The sequence below is a fragment of the Mixophyes fleayi genome, chromosome 6 (genome assembly GCF_038048845.1).
Source record: "Mixophyes fleayi isolate aMixFle1 chromosome 6, aMixFle1.hap1, whole genome shotgun sequence".
Taxonomy (NCBI): domain Eukaryota; kingdom Metazoa; phylum Chordata; class Amphibia; order Anura; family Limnodynastidae; genus Mixophyes; species Mixophyes fleayi.
This window is the reverse complement of record NC_134407.1, coordinates 191,816,826-191,830,528: the sequence shown is the minus strand read 5'-3', so window position 1 is coordinate 191,830,528 and position 13,703 is coordinate 191,816,826. Positions and strand designations below refer to the sequence as shown.

At 44.1% G+C, this 13,703-nt stretch overlaps 1 protein-coding gene across 4 annotated transcripts in view; it reads right to left on the bottom strand.

Moving 5' to 3' along the window:
* Positions 1-2,757: 2,757 nt before the first annotated feature.
* PCIF1 (phosphorylated CTD interacting factor 1) overlaps positions 2,758-13,703 on the bottom strand; it is a 36,096-nt gene continuing 25,150 nt past the window's right edge. For all 4 annotated transcript variants that reach the window (XM_075177715.1, XM_075177716.1, XM_075177717.1 and 1 more), the window contains exons 13-16: positions 13,293-13,477; positions 12,783-12,876; positions 12,525-12,700; positions 2,758-5,481 (exon numbers count right to left, since the gene is read on the bottom strand). In XM_075177715.1, coding sequence (XP_075033816.1) covers positions 5,271-5,481; positions 12,525-12,700; positions 12,783-12,876; positions 13,293-13,477 — 666 coding nt within the window. In that variant the 3' untranslated portion in view covers positions 2,758-5,270. The remainder of the gene's footprint in view (positions 5,482-12,524; positions 12,701-12,782; positions 12,877-13,292; positions 13,478-13,703) is intronic.

Genomic DNA, 13,703 nt, shown 5'->3' with positions numbered 1-13,703 from the left:
TGGCTTTTCTCCTCACCCTTTACCAGTGATACCGTTGTTTAACTGCACGGAACTTCCTCCATTGCGTTTCAACCGTGGCTCTCGCGGGGAGCCATATCTCAATAAACTCACTTCTACTGCAGTGTTTCCTCACTTTTCCGATATTCAATCTCGCCAACAAATCCCCTCAAAACATTTTTACCAATACTTACAACTCCACCATTTTTACAACACAACTAAACCTTACTTTTCTCCCCGGCCTCCTACTACTTCTACGAAAGGTCTCATTTCTACGATATACTATGAATTCGCCACCTCCTCTACTTCAGGCCTCTGAGACCCCCATGAACTGGCCTGGGAACAAGATCTTGGTGAAACTCTCCTGGATGAAGAATGGTCAGAGATCCATGAGAATGCTGCCTCCAGTTCCATCTGTGTAAAAATTAAAGAACGTGTCTGGTACTATGTGCCTGCCCAACTCCATAAGATACTCCCCGAATCCTCTGACTTTTGTTGGTGGGGTGCCCTCACGAGGGTGCTTTCCTCCATATATGGTGAACATGCCCTAAGTTGTCACGTTTTTGGGCTGATATCAAACACCTGATACATCGGTTCTCCAGGTAAAAGTGCCTTTGGAGCCTAATTTATTTCTTTTACCTCTGGGGGCCCCCTCGGCGACTAGACATCAGAAATAGTTAGCTAGACATTCTTTCAGCAGCCACCTGCCAAATTGCATCAGACTGGCGACAGACTCCCCCAACCCTTCAGGCCATAATCAATAGAGTCTGGCAGGTACAACACACGGAATATATGACTAGCATGCTTAATAATTCTTCCAAATCTTTCACCAAGGTATGGGACCTATGGCTTTCTTTCTTCCAAGCTCGCTCACCCTTCTCTTCACCCTACATTTTTCTCTGTCCTCCCTTTCTTTCCTACTTCTCGCTTAACCCATTTTGGGATTAGCCACTCCACCCCTCTTTCCCCCTCTCTTCGACTTCTTAAAATCTTGGTTACGTAATGCAACTAACTTGTTATTACCTCCGCCATGGGGCGTTATGTTGATACACTGGTCGTAGTTATTGCTTACTTCTTATTGCTATATATGAATAATTTTAGTGTTGGTTGAATTTTTCCATAACCTTGCAAAAATAAAATGTAAAAAAAAAAATGTAAACACGTTTGAATAGAGAGAGGACTCATTGTCCTGTGTTGTGTCACTGTCTGTACTGCAATGAACATGGAGAAAATAAAGAATGCCAGAGAATTGTCTGAGGAGGTCAGACAGAACATTTAGCCAAGTATGGACACTCGCATGGCTACAAATCAATCTCCACCATGCTTTATGCTTTTATGAAGTCTAAGGCACATGCCACTGTAGCCAACCTCCCTGGATGTGGCCGCAAGAGGTAAGTTTATTAGAGATTGCATAGCAGGATTATTCGAACGATGGAGAAAGCATCTTGAGATCATCTGATCTTCAGACACAAGGTATGACAATTTCAACTCACACCATCCGTTGCCAACTTAATAAAAGGGGGTTATATTGTAGGAGACCGAGAAGGGCTCCACTGCTGAGAGATAAACAGAACATGGCTCAATTGCATTTTACCAAAACACACCTGAACAAAGCAAATTCTTTCTGGGATGTCATATGGACAGAGGAGACCAAATGAGAACTTTTTGGTAAATCACATCATCCGCACACAATGAAGCCTTCAAAACAAAAAATGCACTTTCCCTACAGTCAAACGGAGGAAGTTCAGTGATGTTTTGGGGGTGCCTGTGCTGCATGTGGCCCTGGGTGATATTTTGGGGTGCCTTGTGCATGGATGGCATCATGAAATCTGAAGATTACCAGGACTTTTTGGAGCACAATGGTCAACCCAGTGTCAGAGAGCTGGGTCTTCCAGCAGGACAATAACCCCAAACACCCTTAATAAGTCCAGATCTAAAGCCCATAGAACGCCTGTGAAGAGATCTGAAAACAGCAGCTGGGAGAAGGAACCTTCAAATCTGGGAAGAGTCAACCAAACGGCCAGTAGAGAGGCACAGGAAGCTCATCCGTGGCTATAGGAAGTGGTTGATTGCAGTTATGTGGCCAAAGGCTGTGCTATCAAATATTACATCTAGGGTGTCATTCATTTTGTCAGTGCTGTTTCTTTGCATTTTCTGATTGAAAAGGATGGGTAGTTGTAAATTCAGGATCAAAAACAATAGTTCTGCTATACTAACAGAGAAAGGATTTTCAAACTGAATCTTGTTGTTAATGTAAACTTATATTTAGAGCAAACTGAGTGATTTGAATGTGCAAATATTTTTGGCCATGATTGTAGTTCCAGTCTACTACTGTCAATGCAGATACACATGAAGGAACGGCAGAAATGTATTGGCCATGACTGGTAATTAATGTGAATGACAAAGTGAGCAAAGCAAGGATAAAGCGCTATAGGCATATTTGCATTTATTAAAATGAGTGGTAGCTGCCATATTGTTTGTTCTGCTGAGTTCAAATTCAAACAAGGGAACAGTGGCAATAAGTGTTAACAAACAAATTATTAATCAAAATGCATTATTATAGCCCATAAATCCATACATTGAAGGGGTCTGGTGATCTGCAATGACTGTAAACCTCCCATAACACATTTCTAGCCCACATTTCTGCACCAATCAGAATGCGGCATACACCTTGCTGACCAACCACGTTATCAATTTATATGTCGTACTTCACAACTGAACTTGACTTGCATTGTATAACAAAGCACCAATATTCCCAGCTCACAAGAAAAAATAAGTGAGTTTATGATATAGTGCATAGCATTCTGCAGTTAACAAGAACATTAGAATATAATACACAAGTGATGTTAACATTTTATAAACTCTTGTAAGTAATTATATGTAAACAATGAGTCCGAAGGTCATTGCTTATAATCTGTCAGTTCTGATCTCATCATTTCAGTATTCATTAGCAAAACGTATGCATTATAAGGAATACTGCACCCCATACTGTAAATTATAGTAATTAGAAATCACCTTGCATTTCTGTGACCTGTTACAAAAAAACACACCCATAGACCTTATAAAAAGGAGTGTGCTATATAATAATGCAATATCCCTCATCATACTAAAACATATTTTTATAGTGTTGGGGGGGAAAAGTTAGTTATACAATGTAACTAAAGTAAAAGGGAGAGACATATGGTTTGTTTAGTTTTGGGTTGTTTAAGTAGTTGTATAGCAAAATGCAAAACTGTCAGTGAAACAAAACAGACCTAGATATCAAGAACACATTGCAGTCTTGGTAACAAAGAGTTTAACATACAAAATAGCTTTATGAGCTTGTGCCTTCTGACAGTCTGAGCGGGCCTTTAGGTCACATAATCACCTTAAAGTTCACAGAAGGAGGTGCATTATTTCTTTTTATACATAAACAAATTAGTTTTTGACAAACACATAAAACATTGCATTACATTATGTTTTGGTGTGCAATGATATATTTGTCATTCATCCAATTTGGGGGCCACTGCTAACCATGGGTTAGAGAGGGCGCTTTGCTGGAGTAGTAGACACTCTTCAAACTGAAACTCGTTTGTATTCTACCTCCTTCACCTCTATACCACTCCATGCATATGTCAAGTTTTTGGGGTTTTTAAGTGCCTCATGGAGTAATCGACATTTTTTTTTTATATGCCACTTATTGAGATATTTATTTTTGTGTAATGAGAGAAAGCCAACCGCACGTCACACAGATGTGTCATGTGAAGGGGATTCTATGACAAGTTGCTGCATTGGGAAGGGGATGTGGTGGGCTAGTGCAGGGATATTGCTGGGTGTATTGTCTTTTAAGTAATAGCTGCCTGAGGTAAATTTGATAGAGGAGGAAAGGAATGAAGTACAGAAGCTGTAGGTATGAATAAACGTTAAGTATATTTGTCAAACTCCGGCATGGATGATGTCACAGAATGGCCACCATTGTGAAAGATATTATCTTCAATAACTAGTGATGTTCTAGACTGACAAAGATAAGACTATCTTTCACAGCTCTTTGTACATGTATTCATACCTCTCACATACTATCCGTTTATGGGTATATGATTGAGATAATGTGCTGAGGTTTTTTTTGGAGTGCTTCCTCATACCTCTGTTCGTTATCACAAGTCTCCGTATGACCTATCACAAACTAGAACAAGTGAAGTGTAAACATATGAAACCATAGCAGAGCTTTACAGATGGATCACAGGGAACAGCAGGTGGGTATCACAAACACACGGGAGTCCCACAGCCTGCCTACGGGCTGACATTTAAGCCCAGTATAATACTAGTTAGCACAATGATCATTTCTAAGACGATTAGACGAGTACATGTTTATGTGTGTGCTGGGTTTACATAAACACCATGTTTTGTGACACATACTGCCGAGGGAACTAAGGCTAACTTTCTGTATTGATGCTAATAAAACGGTGTATTCTGGGGTTCCTATGACACAGAAGTATATACCCCACTATATGTACTTTGGAAAGATTTTATTTTTCTGGGTGCATGTTTTGTTTTTACTTAATACTCTGAGACAAAAATCAAAAATAGAATTTTACTGTTTGATAAAAGTAATAAAATGGTTAGACATTAAATTAATTACAAAGTAATTAGCACAAAAACATGCACCAATCACAATACCAGGGAAAAGAATCACACACATACACACACACACAAGAGGAGGGGAGAATAAAACATGCAGATCCCCAGGTCTCTGCCAAAAAGGTCACAACACCAAATATACTGCTGAGAGCAAATACATATAGCTATGTACATGGGAAAGCTGCAGTCACCTCCTTGGTACTGAGAAGTGCCTACATCCACAAGTTCACGCACAGGAGCAGTGCACCACACACACACATTTAACTTCTAACATAGGTGCATTTCCTCTGTCCAATAGACCAATGCAGCCTCCCCACATAGTTCATGTGGTAGAGTTTAATAACAACATTTTCCTATGGATGCAGCAAACACAGTCATGGTTGCCTCATACACCATCAGCATCCTCCACCTAATCTTGGTCAGACTAGAAAAATGCCTTCAGCCCTACTGAGGGGTAGAAGGACTACTATGTTCCATAGGATAGAGAAATGTCAGCCGATAATGCCCATAACCTGCCCTCATTAACTGATGGATTCTCATAGTCTGCTTTACAGGGGAGGTCATAATTATGTCCTGTAGCATTGGAGGGTTATGATCATCCCTCCCGATTGGGGCATGCACTGCCCCAAGAAATGTCTGCGCTCAAAGCTCTGCCTTTAATTACTCATACTGTCCTTGCTGGTGCCCTCCTCCCGTGTGGGCTCCTTCTCAGTACCCCCAGAGGAGCTGGATGACCGCCCAGACTGCTTATATGCTGTGCATAAATCTTGAACATGCTCCGGAGTGGGTGTCCATTTCTGGAAGCCAGCTTCATTTTGAAGAAACAATACAGCGGTATTGTGAACAGCCTTGTAATATAGATCCTCTCTGTAAAGAGAACAAATGGTTAAAAGGACAATTGTAACTCAACAGAAGACCAAGATAAAGATAAAATAAGTAAAACTGAGGTAGCAGAGTAGGATTTGGAGGAACGCCGAGTAGCATAGAAATATGTATTGGTAAAACAAAAGCAGATAAGGTGTGGGTGAAATTACAAGAGCAAAATGGTGCATGAAAGGCTGAGATTATTGTGTTTAACATTCTAATTAAAGGGGAGTGGGAAAGGACGTTTAATGTACGTGATAGGGGAGGTGGATGGCTCTTAATGTAATGTGGGTCAGGGTGTGAGTTACTCATTTCATGGCATGGGGAGGATGGAGGCTAATCATTTAATGGTGAAGTTATGGTAAAGCCTATTACTTTAAAGCCGCTTTGGTTTGGGGGCTATTAATTGAATGTGGGGCTGAGTATGGGGAGAAGGACCGCTATGTAATTATTTAATAAAGATAAAACAAGTCTGTCATCAGTTCATACATTTCAACAGTGACTAGATGAAAAATCTGCTGCTACTCTTGCATGGACCTTAACCAGAAGAAGACTAAAAAATGTAAACAAAGAGTGCAAAAGAATGCACCTAGTGCAGCATATTATATACTGCTATATAGAGACTAATAAAATATTGTATACTTTGTAAAGTTGAACAAACATGCTTATCTGAAATACAATCCTGAAGAGGTTGGTATCTTCTTTAGGGTCATTCTCAGTCTTCACAGTCAGACAATCCCCACATTATATAATGTTTGGGACGAACTATTAATGTTGGGGGGAAATGGACCTATTTATTAAATGTGAATTCTATTAATTTAATGTTGGAGCTGGTTGCAGGGAGAAAGGCCTCATTTATTAAATGCAGGTGCTTTAGATTTAATGTTGGGCTGTTTTTTTTAATGTAAATCAGGTCTTTTTTATTGAAGATTTTACATAACATACAAAAAAGAAAAAACATTACAACTTAAAATAAACACTAACTAAAGTATTCTTACATACTTAACAATGGACAAAAGTACCGTATTTCCCCATGTATAAGACACACCTTTTTCTCAAAAATTTGGGGTCTTACACAGTGGTAGGGGGGATCCAGGGGGATGCGTTCAGCAATACAGTGGCAGCGTGGGGATCCAGGGGGAGGGAGGCAGCAGTACAGTGGCAGCGGGGGAATGCGGGCAGCGGTTCAGTGGCAGAAGGGGGATCCAGGGGGAGGGGGGCAGCAGTACAGTGGCAGCGGGGGGATCCAGGGGGAGGGGGGGCAGCGGTACTGTGGCAGCGCGCGCGGGGGGGGGGGGGGGGATTGCAGGGGCTCAGTGCCGGCGGCTGCACACTATGTGGAGGTCCGTCCAGCACAGAGACAGACAGAGCAGCCGGCCAGCGCACTCTCCCTGCCTGTCTCTGGACCTGCATATAGTGTGCAGCCGCCGGCAGCAAGCCCCTGCAATCTCCACACACTTTTTGACAGCTACCGTAATATTTATTTTTTTCAAATTTCAGGGCCAAAATTAAGGTGCGTCTTATACATGGGAGCGCCTTATACATGGGGAAATACGGTATTGTGATGCAACAGATTATTAGCATAAACAAAGAACTAAAAAAGCACACTAACATAGTAAATTACCAACGTTGGGCTGTTTAGAGGGAGGGAGTCCTACAATGTTCACTCATTGCTAAGCTTTCCATATTACATGCACCTAACCATTTTTCCCAACATTCCAGGATCCGGACAAGCAGCAACTGAGCTTAAGACATCTGCAGCCACGGGTAGTGAAAGCAGAACAGTCTGCCAACTGTCCTGATTCTAGTGGGTCAGTCACAATTTTGGGTGACTCTCCCGCTCAGTCAGGCTTTGTCCCAACTGCAGAGACAGTAGGGAGGTATGTCCTGTTTAATACGGTACTGTGTCTTGAAGTAGGAGTTGCGTGCACCTAAAAGTATTGCATGTAACATTGCCCGTATATTTCAAGAGTTGGAGAGCAGCCTAGCACTGTCTAAAATGATAGCTATGCCCCTAGCATGCTGATCATACCTACTCTGGTGGCATGGCATGTAAAACCTCCACTAGAAATCCTGCGTTTGCCCTTGAGCATGAAGTATTAACAAATTTGATGCAAAAGTGTAGAATATGAAAGAGAGATGTAGTAAATTAAGCTGGGATGCAGACAAGATAAATGAAATAGTGCAGCTCTGAAAATGTGTGTATGATTGCGAGTAGGAATAATGATAGCACCAGGTTAAATTGGAGGAATCAGGCGTGTGGGACTTTGGACAGAATACACATGGATAACATAAGGGAGAAAAAAATGACCATAAAGAAACAAAAAGGCAAGGAAAAAAGAGGATTTATGTACTTATGTTAAATCCGTTGATCTGATTCCGTCTGGGGGACACTGCTTACCATGGGTTGTGGAGGGGAGCACGGGAGTTGGCACCTAGCTAGTTAACTTTAGCACTGCTGACAGACCCCTCCCCTCTACAATCCCCCTGCCCCTTCCTGTTCAGTTAATTAAAAAGCCCAAGGAGAAAAGGCCAATCAAACAAGAACACACAGAAGAAAAGCAGAAGGGAGGGATCACAGTGTCCCCCAGACGGAATCACAGAAACGGATTTAACGTAAGTACATAAATCCTCTTTTCTCTTTCATCCAGTCTGGGGGACACTGCTTACCATGGGAACGTTCTAAAGCAGCCCCCTAAGGGTGGACTACTCTGAAAGCCCCACTCGTAGAGCACTACGAGCGAAATTTGCATCCGCGGATGCAAATACATTAAACTGGTAAAATTTGGTAAAGGTGTGGACAGAGGACCAGGTGGCTGCCCTGCAAAGCTGGTCTGCAGAAGCCCCATTTCTCGCTGCCCACGACGCCCCTACCGATCTGGTGGAACGGGCCGTAAGTCTCTCTGGCACAGGACGGTTAGCCTTTATGTAAGCTTGCTTAATGGTTGCCGTAATCCATCTTGCAATGGACTGTTTTGAGGCTGGCGAGCCTCTCTTATTAGCATCATAAAGAACAAACAGAGAATCTGTACGTCTAATCTGAGAAGTTCTTTTGACATAAATGCGGAGAGCCCTAACCACATCTAACTTTTCCATAGACTGTTGATCCGAATGGGAAGAAAATGAAAAGACCGGAACTACAATTTCTTGGTTCAGATGGAAAGCCGAAACTACTTTTGGAACGAAGGAAGGGAAGGTTCTTAACAGCGCTCTGTCCTCGTGGAAAACCGGATATGGTTCCTGGCAAGACAGAGCTCCTAATTCTGAAACCCTACGTGCAGATGCAATAACCAAAAGAAAGACGACCTTCCAGGTAAGACACCTAAAATCTGCCGTAGGTAATGGCTCAAAAGGAGGCCCTTTAAGCATATCCAGTACCAGGTTAAGATGCCATGGTGCTGTAGGCGGAACGTAAGGAGGCTGAATATGTAAGACTCCCTGAAGAAAGGTCCTGACGTCAGGCAAGTCCGCTAACTTCAGGTGAAAGAAAACTGAAAGCGCTGAAACCTGAACTCTTAAAGAACCTTAACAGAGCCCTGCTTCAAGCCCATCCTGAAGAAAGGCCAATAAGTGAGGGAGATGAAAAGAAGATGTGTGACAGGACTTATTTTCGCACCATGTAATATATGCTCGCCAAATACGATGATAGATGCGAGCTGAAACTGGTTTTCGAGCTCGCAGCATAGTGTCCACTACACTGGGGGAAAAAACCCTAGCTCTCCAGAGGCTGGCTTCAACAGCCATGCCGTTAAACTGAGCTGAGGTAAATTAGACGAAAGGGGCCTTGTAGAAGAAGGTCGTCTCGTGACGGAAGGCGATATCCTTGTCCTACCGCCATGGAGATTATGTCTGCGTACCACACTCGACGCGGCCATGAGGGAGCTATTAGGAACAAGGGCTGACCGCCTTGTCTCACTCGTTTGAGTACTCGAGGAAGCATGGGAATCGGGGGAAAAAGATATCCCAACCTGAATTCCCATGACATGGACATCACGTCCACCGCTACGGGGTCTCTTGCACTTGCGCAATACCTGTGAACTTTTTTGTTGTGTCTAGAGGCCATGAGATCTATATCCGGAAGACCCCACCTCTGAACTAGAGACTGAAATACTTCCGGGTGGAGGGACCACTCCCCAGGCATCATCGCATTGCGACTGAGATAATCGGCCTCCCAATTTTTTATTCCAGGAATGAACAGCACCGAGATTGCTGGAACATACTGTTCTGCCCAAAGGAATATCTGAGCTGCCACTCGCATTGCTGCTGCACTCCTGGTTCCTCCCTGTCTGTTGACATATGCCACAGCCGTGGCATTGTCGGACTGAACTCTGACTGGGTGGCCCTGAAGAAGAGTCTAGGCCCCCCCGAGAGCTAAAAGGATTGCCTTTAATTCTAACGTGTTGATTGATAAGGCCGATTCCTTAACGGACTAGAGGCCCTGGAGCCTGAGGTGCAGGACTACCGCGCCCCAACCCCTCAGGCAGGCGTCTGTTGTGGCTATGATCCATGACCATGGAGCAAAGGACCTGCCCACCGCCATGTGATCCTGATTCAGCCACCACTGAAGCGATTCTCTCGCCCTCGGAGACAGCGAGATCCTCTGGAGATCCAAGCGTAGGTGGGATCCTGACCATTTTGTCAACAGATCCCACTGGAAGCACCGAGAATGAGCCCGACCGAAGGGGATGGTCTCGAAGGAGGCCACCATCTTTCCCAGCAGCCGCATGCACAAGTGAATTGAGGGGCTGGGAGAAGACAAGACCTGAGATGTTATACTCCGAATTGGAGCCGATCTTCTCGGCAGGCAGTAACAGCTTTTGCTGACTGGTGTCCATAGTGAGCCCTAGGAAAACCATGCGTTGACACGGAACCACCTGGGAAGTTTATCAGCCACCCATGACTCTCGAGAACCGCCAAGGTGAGGGATAGGTGCTGACGTAAGCAAATCTCTGAGGAGGATTTGATTAGCAGATCGTCCAAATAAGGCACGACCTGAACTCCCTATAGGTGAAGACACGCTGCCATTACTGACATGATCTTCGTGAAGACCCTCGGGGCTGTGGAAAGGCCGAAGGGAAGGGCCCTAAACTGATAGTGGGAGGACCCCACTGTGAATCTTAGGAGGGACTGATGGTCGCTCCAAATGGGAACGTGGAGGTATGCGTCTTTTACGTCTATGAGAGCCATAAACTGGTCCTTCTCTAAGCCGTTTATTACCGACCTCAGGGATTCCATCCGAAATCTGTCCACCCGTAAGTGCACATTGAGGTTCTTCAGGTTTAAGATGGGCCGAAAGGACCCGTCCGGCTTCCTGACCAGAAACAGATTTGAATAAAATCCCTGTCCCTTCTGGGACCCTGCAGATGACTCTTTGCGAAAGAAGAGAGGCAACACAGGCCTGTATTGCCTGTCTTCTTGTTGGATCTCGGGGTAGCGGGGTTATGAAGAAACGATGCGGTACCGGACCCAGCAGGTCTATCATGTACCCCCTTGATATAATGCCCTGAATCCAAGGGTCTTGGGAGGACGCTGCCCACTGTTCCTGAAACAAAGACAGATGTCCCCCCACTGGCGCCACCTCCGGCAGAATAGAGTGATCGTCAGGACGCAGGCTTCTTCTGGGTCTTGGAGGCCTGGCGCCTAGCTGCAAACGAGAATCTACCCCTGGTAGAGGAGCCTCGCGCATTTGGTTGTCTACCTCTAAATGACTGTCCCCTAGGCAAGGAGTTCCCCCTAAAGGGTTGACGAAAGGAGCTGACCCGAGGGGTCCGGCCCCTATTAGGGTATACCGGCAAGGAAGTACTTTTGCCCCCTGTTGCCTGGGAGATCATAGTATCCAATTCCGGGCCGAACAAACCTGCTGCTGAAAAAGGAATGGTTTCAACAGACTTTTTTGATTCCGAATCTCCTTCCCAGGATTTCAGCCATAACGTTCTTCTTGCTGAAATAGATGCAGCCGCTGTGTTCTGGGCCGCCTCATAAAGGTACCCCAATGCCTCCTTCAAATGCAAAGCCAGGGGAAGTAAATCAGAGTCTTGTAAGGCCTCTGCCAGCTGGTCTGCCCATGCTTCCATGGCTCTAGCAACCCAAGCTGAAGCAAATGTGGGCCTAAAGGAAGAACCCGCTGCCACAAATATAGATTTCAGCTGGAATTCCAGTCTGCGATCAGTGGCATCCTGCAGAGTTGCTGAACCTGGGACTGGTAGTAAAGTGTGTCTGGCCAAACGGGCTACTGGAATATCTACCTTAGGAATAGTCTCCCAGCGAGCCACGTCTTCCTCCTGCAATGGATACAGGGAAGATCATCTCCTGGGAACAGAGAACCTTTTATCAGGCTGTTTCCAGGCTCCCTCTGCAATCTCCCTCTGCCTTTTAAGCGGCAATGGCTTTAAAGGCAAGTTTTGCCTTTAAAGGCATTGCCATTTCAAATTTCCCCTACAAAATCCGCAATTTAATACATTGATCCCCTGATCTTAAAGGGCAACTGAACCTAAACAGATGATGTTTTGTATAAAACTGCTAATAATATTCACAAATATAGATGCAAGTTCCTATACCTTAACAGAAATTGAGACATGTGACATTTGCTGTACAGGTTAGTAACCACTACTGTTCTCTGCTGTCAAGACAGTTTTGGCCAAAGGTGGCTTGAAGGGGCTAAATGCAGGGTCCCTTCAATGGGATAACTGGTGCATAATCTACTGTGTGTACCATTATCTCCTTCCTCATGATCACAATATTCTTTTCCTCTATATCGGTTTCCAATAAGCCTCTGAAATATCTACATATGTTAGAAGCTCCCTTAGTTCCTCATTAGTACGGTTGGTAAATTAATACATCCACAAGACAATCACCACTGACATTATCAGCATAGCAAAATTAAAAGCAGTTCAGCTTTTTATCATTATAAGCAATCTTTGGTGAAGCCTCACACACAGTGAATTTCTAGTCAATTTGGGTCAACAAAATTGCCACTTGTGCAGTCAAGCCATACACCTAACAGCATCATAACCACAAAGACTTATAGATATGTCAGGAATGCATACCTCTTGCACATATGCTGAGAGCCACTGCGATATTCATGCTGGAAAGCCGGGAGGACCAACTGGTGCCGCTTGAAACGACTTTCCTCCATGCGGGTAAGGGCAGGCGTAGGAGGGTCCCTCCACTCAGGGATGAACACTATGAAGGACAGGGGCTGGTCTGAAGTCTCCAGGAGGGTCTGCAGAGAAAAAAGGGTACTTAGCAAATATATGTAACAATCAGGGCACAGAACAACAGTCAGACATATGTGTTTCTTGCACCTCGAAATGAGTGACCATTGCATCCATTAGCTCCTCACTGAACGGAGGGTTGGCCTCAAAGGAACCACTGACTGGAAAGAAACTGAGACTTGGCCTAAGAGGAAACAAGACATACAAAGGTGTAACCAAAGATAGGACTCCCTTCTTCTATTTCAAACTGCACAATTTAAAATTAATTATATTGATAACTTTTTCAAACCACCTCACTCAAAATGTGAACAAGCACAAGGGAAAAATCTCAATGCTCCCAGCTAGTGACAATGTGCAAAATCCAATGTTGGAGCTGTCAAGTCGAGGAGCTTCAAGGCTTCTAACCCTTATTCACATTCTCAGTGGATTTGTTACCTGCTGAGCAAAAAATCCCTACACTATACCGATGAGATTCAAACAGGGCATATACATCATACTTGTGCACACAGCCAGAAATGCACCGATTCCAAAGGCTGCTATGCAAATAGCATTGCCATAAGTGATAGATTCTGCAGTGAAGATATAGATATGAACACTCACCCCCTGGAGCCAAAGTATCCATCTGTGTCTGCAAATGCAGAGCAGTACTGTTTGAAATAACAATTCAGAGGTGAAGCAAAGCACTCGGAGGTTACACCAAAAATCCTGTGCAAAGCTTGCAATACATGGACTGGGAGCGCCCCCTGCAGTCCAGAGCCTTCAAATTGTGCTGTGCCTGACATCATCTGCATAATACAAAACTATATGTTAGGCAAAACTGATGCAACTTTTTTTAAACTACATGTATGAGCCTTAAAGAAGAACGCCACATAAATTTAAAATCATGTATTGTGTGGGGATCACTGCATTAATATTAATTCATCTCTCCTAACGGACAGTAACTATTCCCTGGGACAAGTGCTGAGAGGCCTTATACTTGTCCACCGTTAGAGATGATGGCGCTAGATTAGA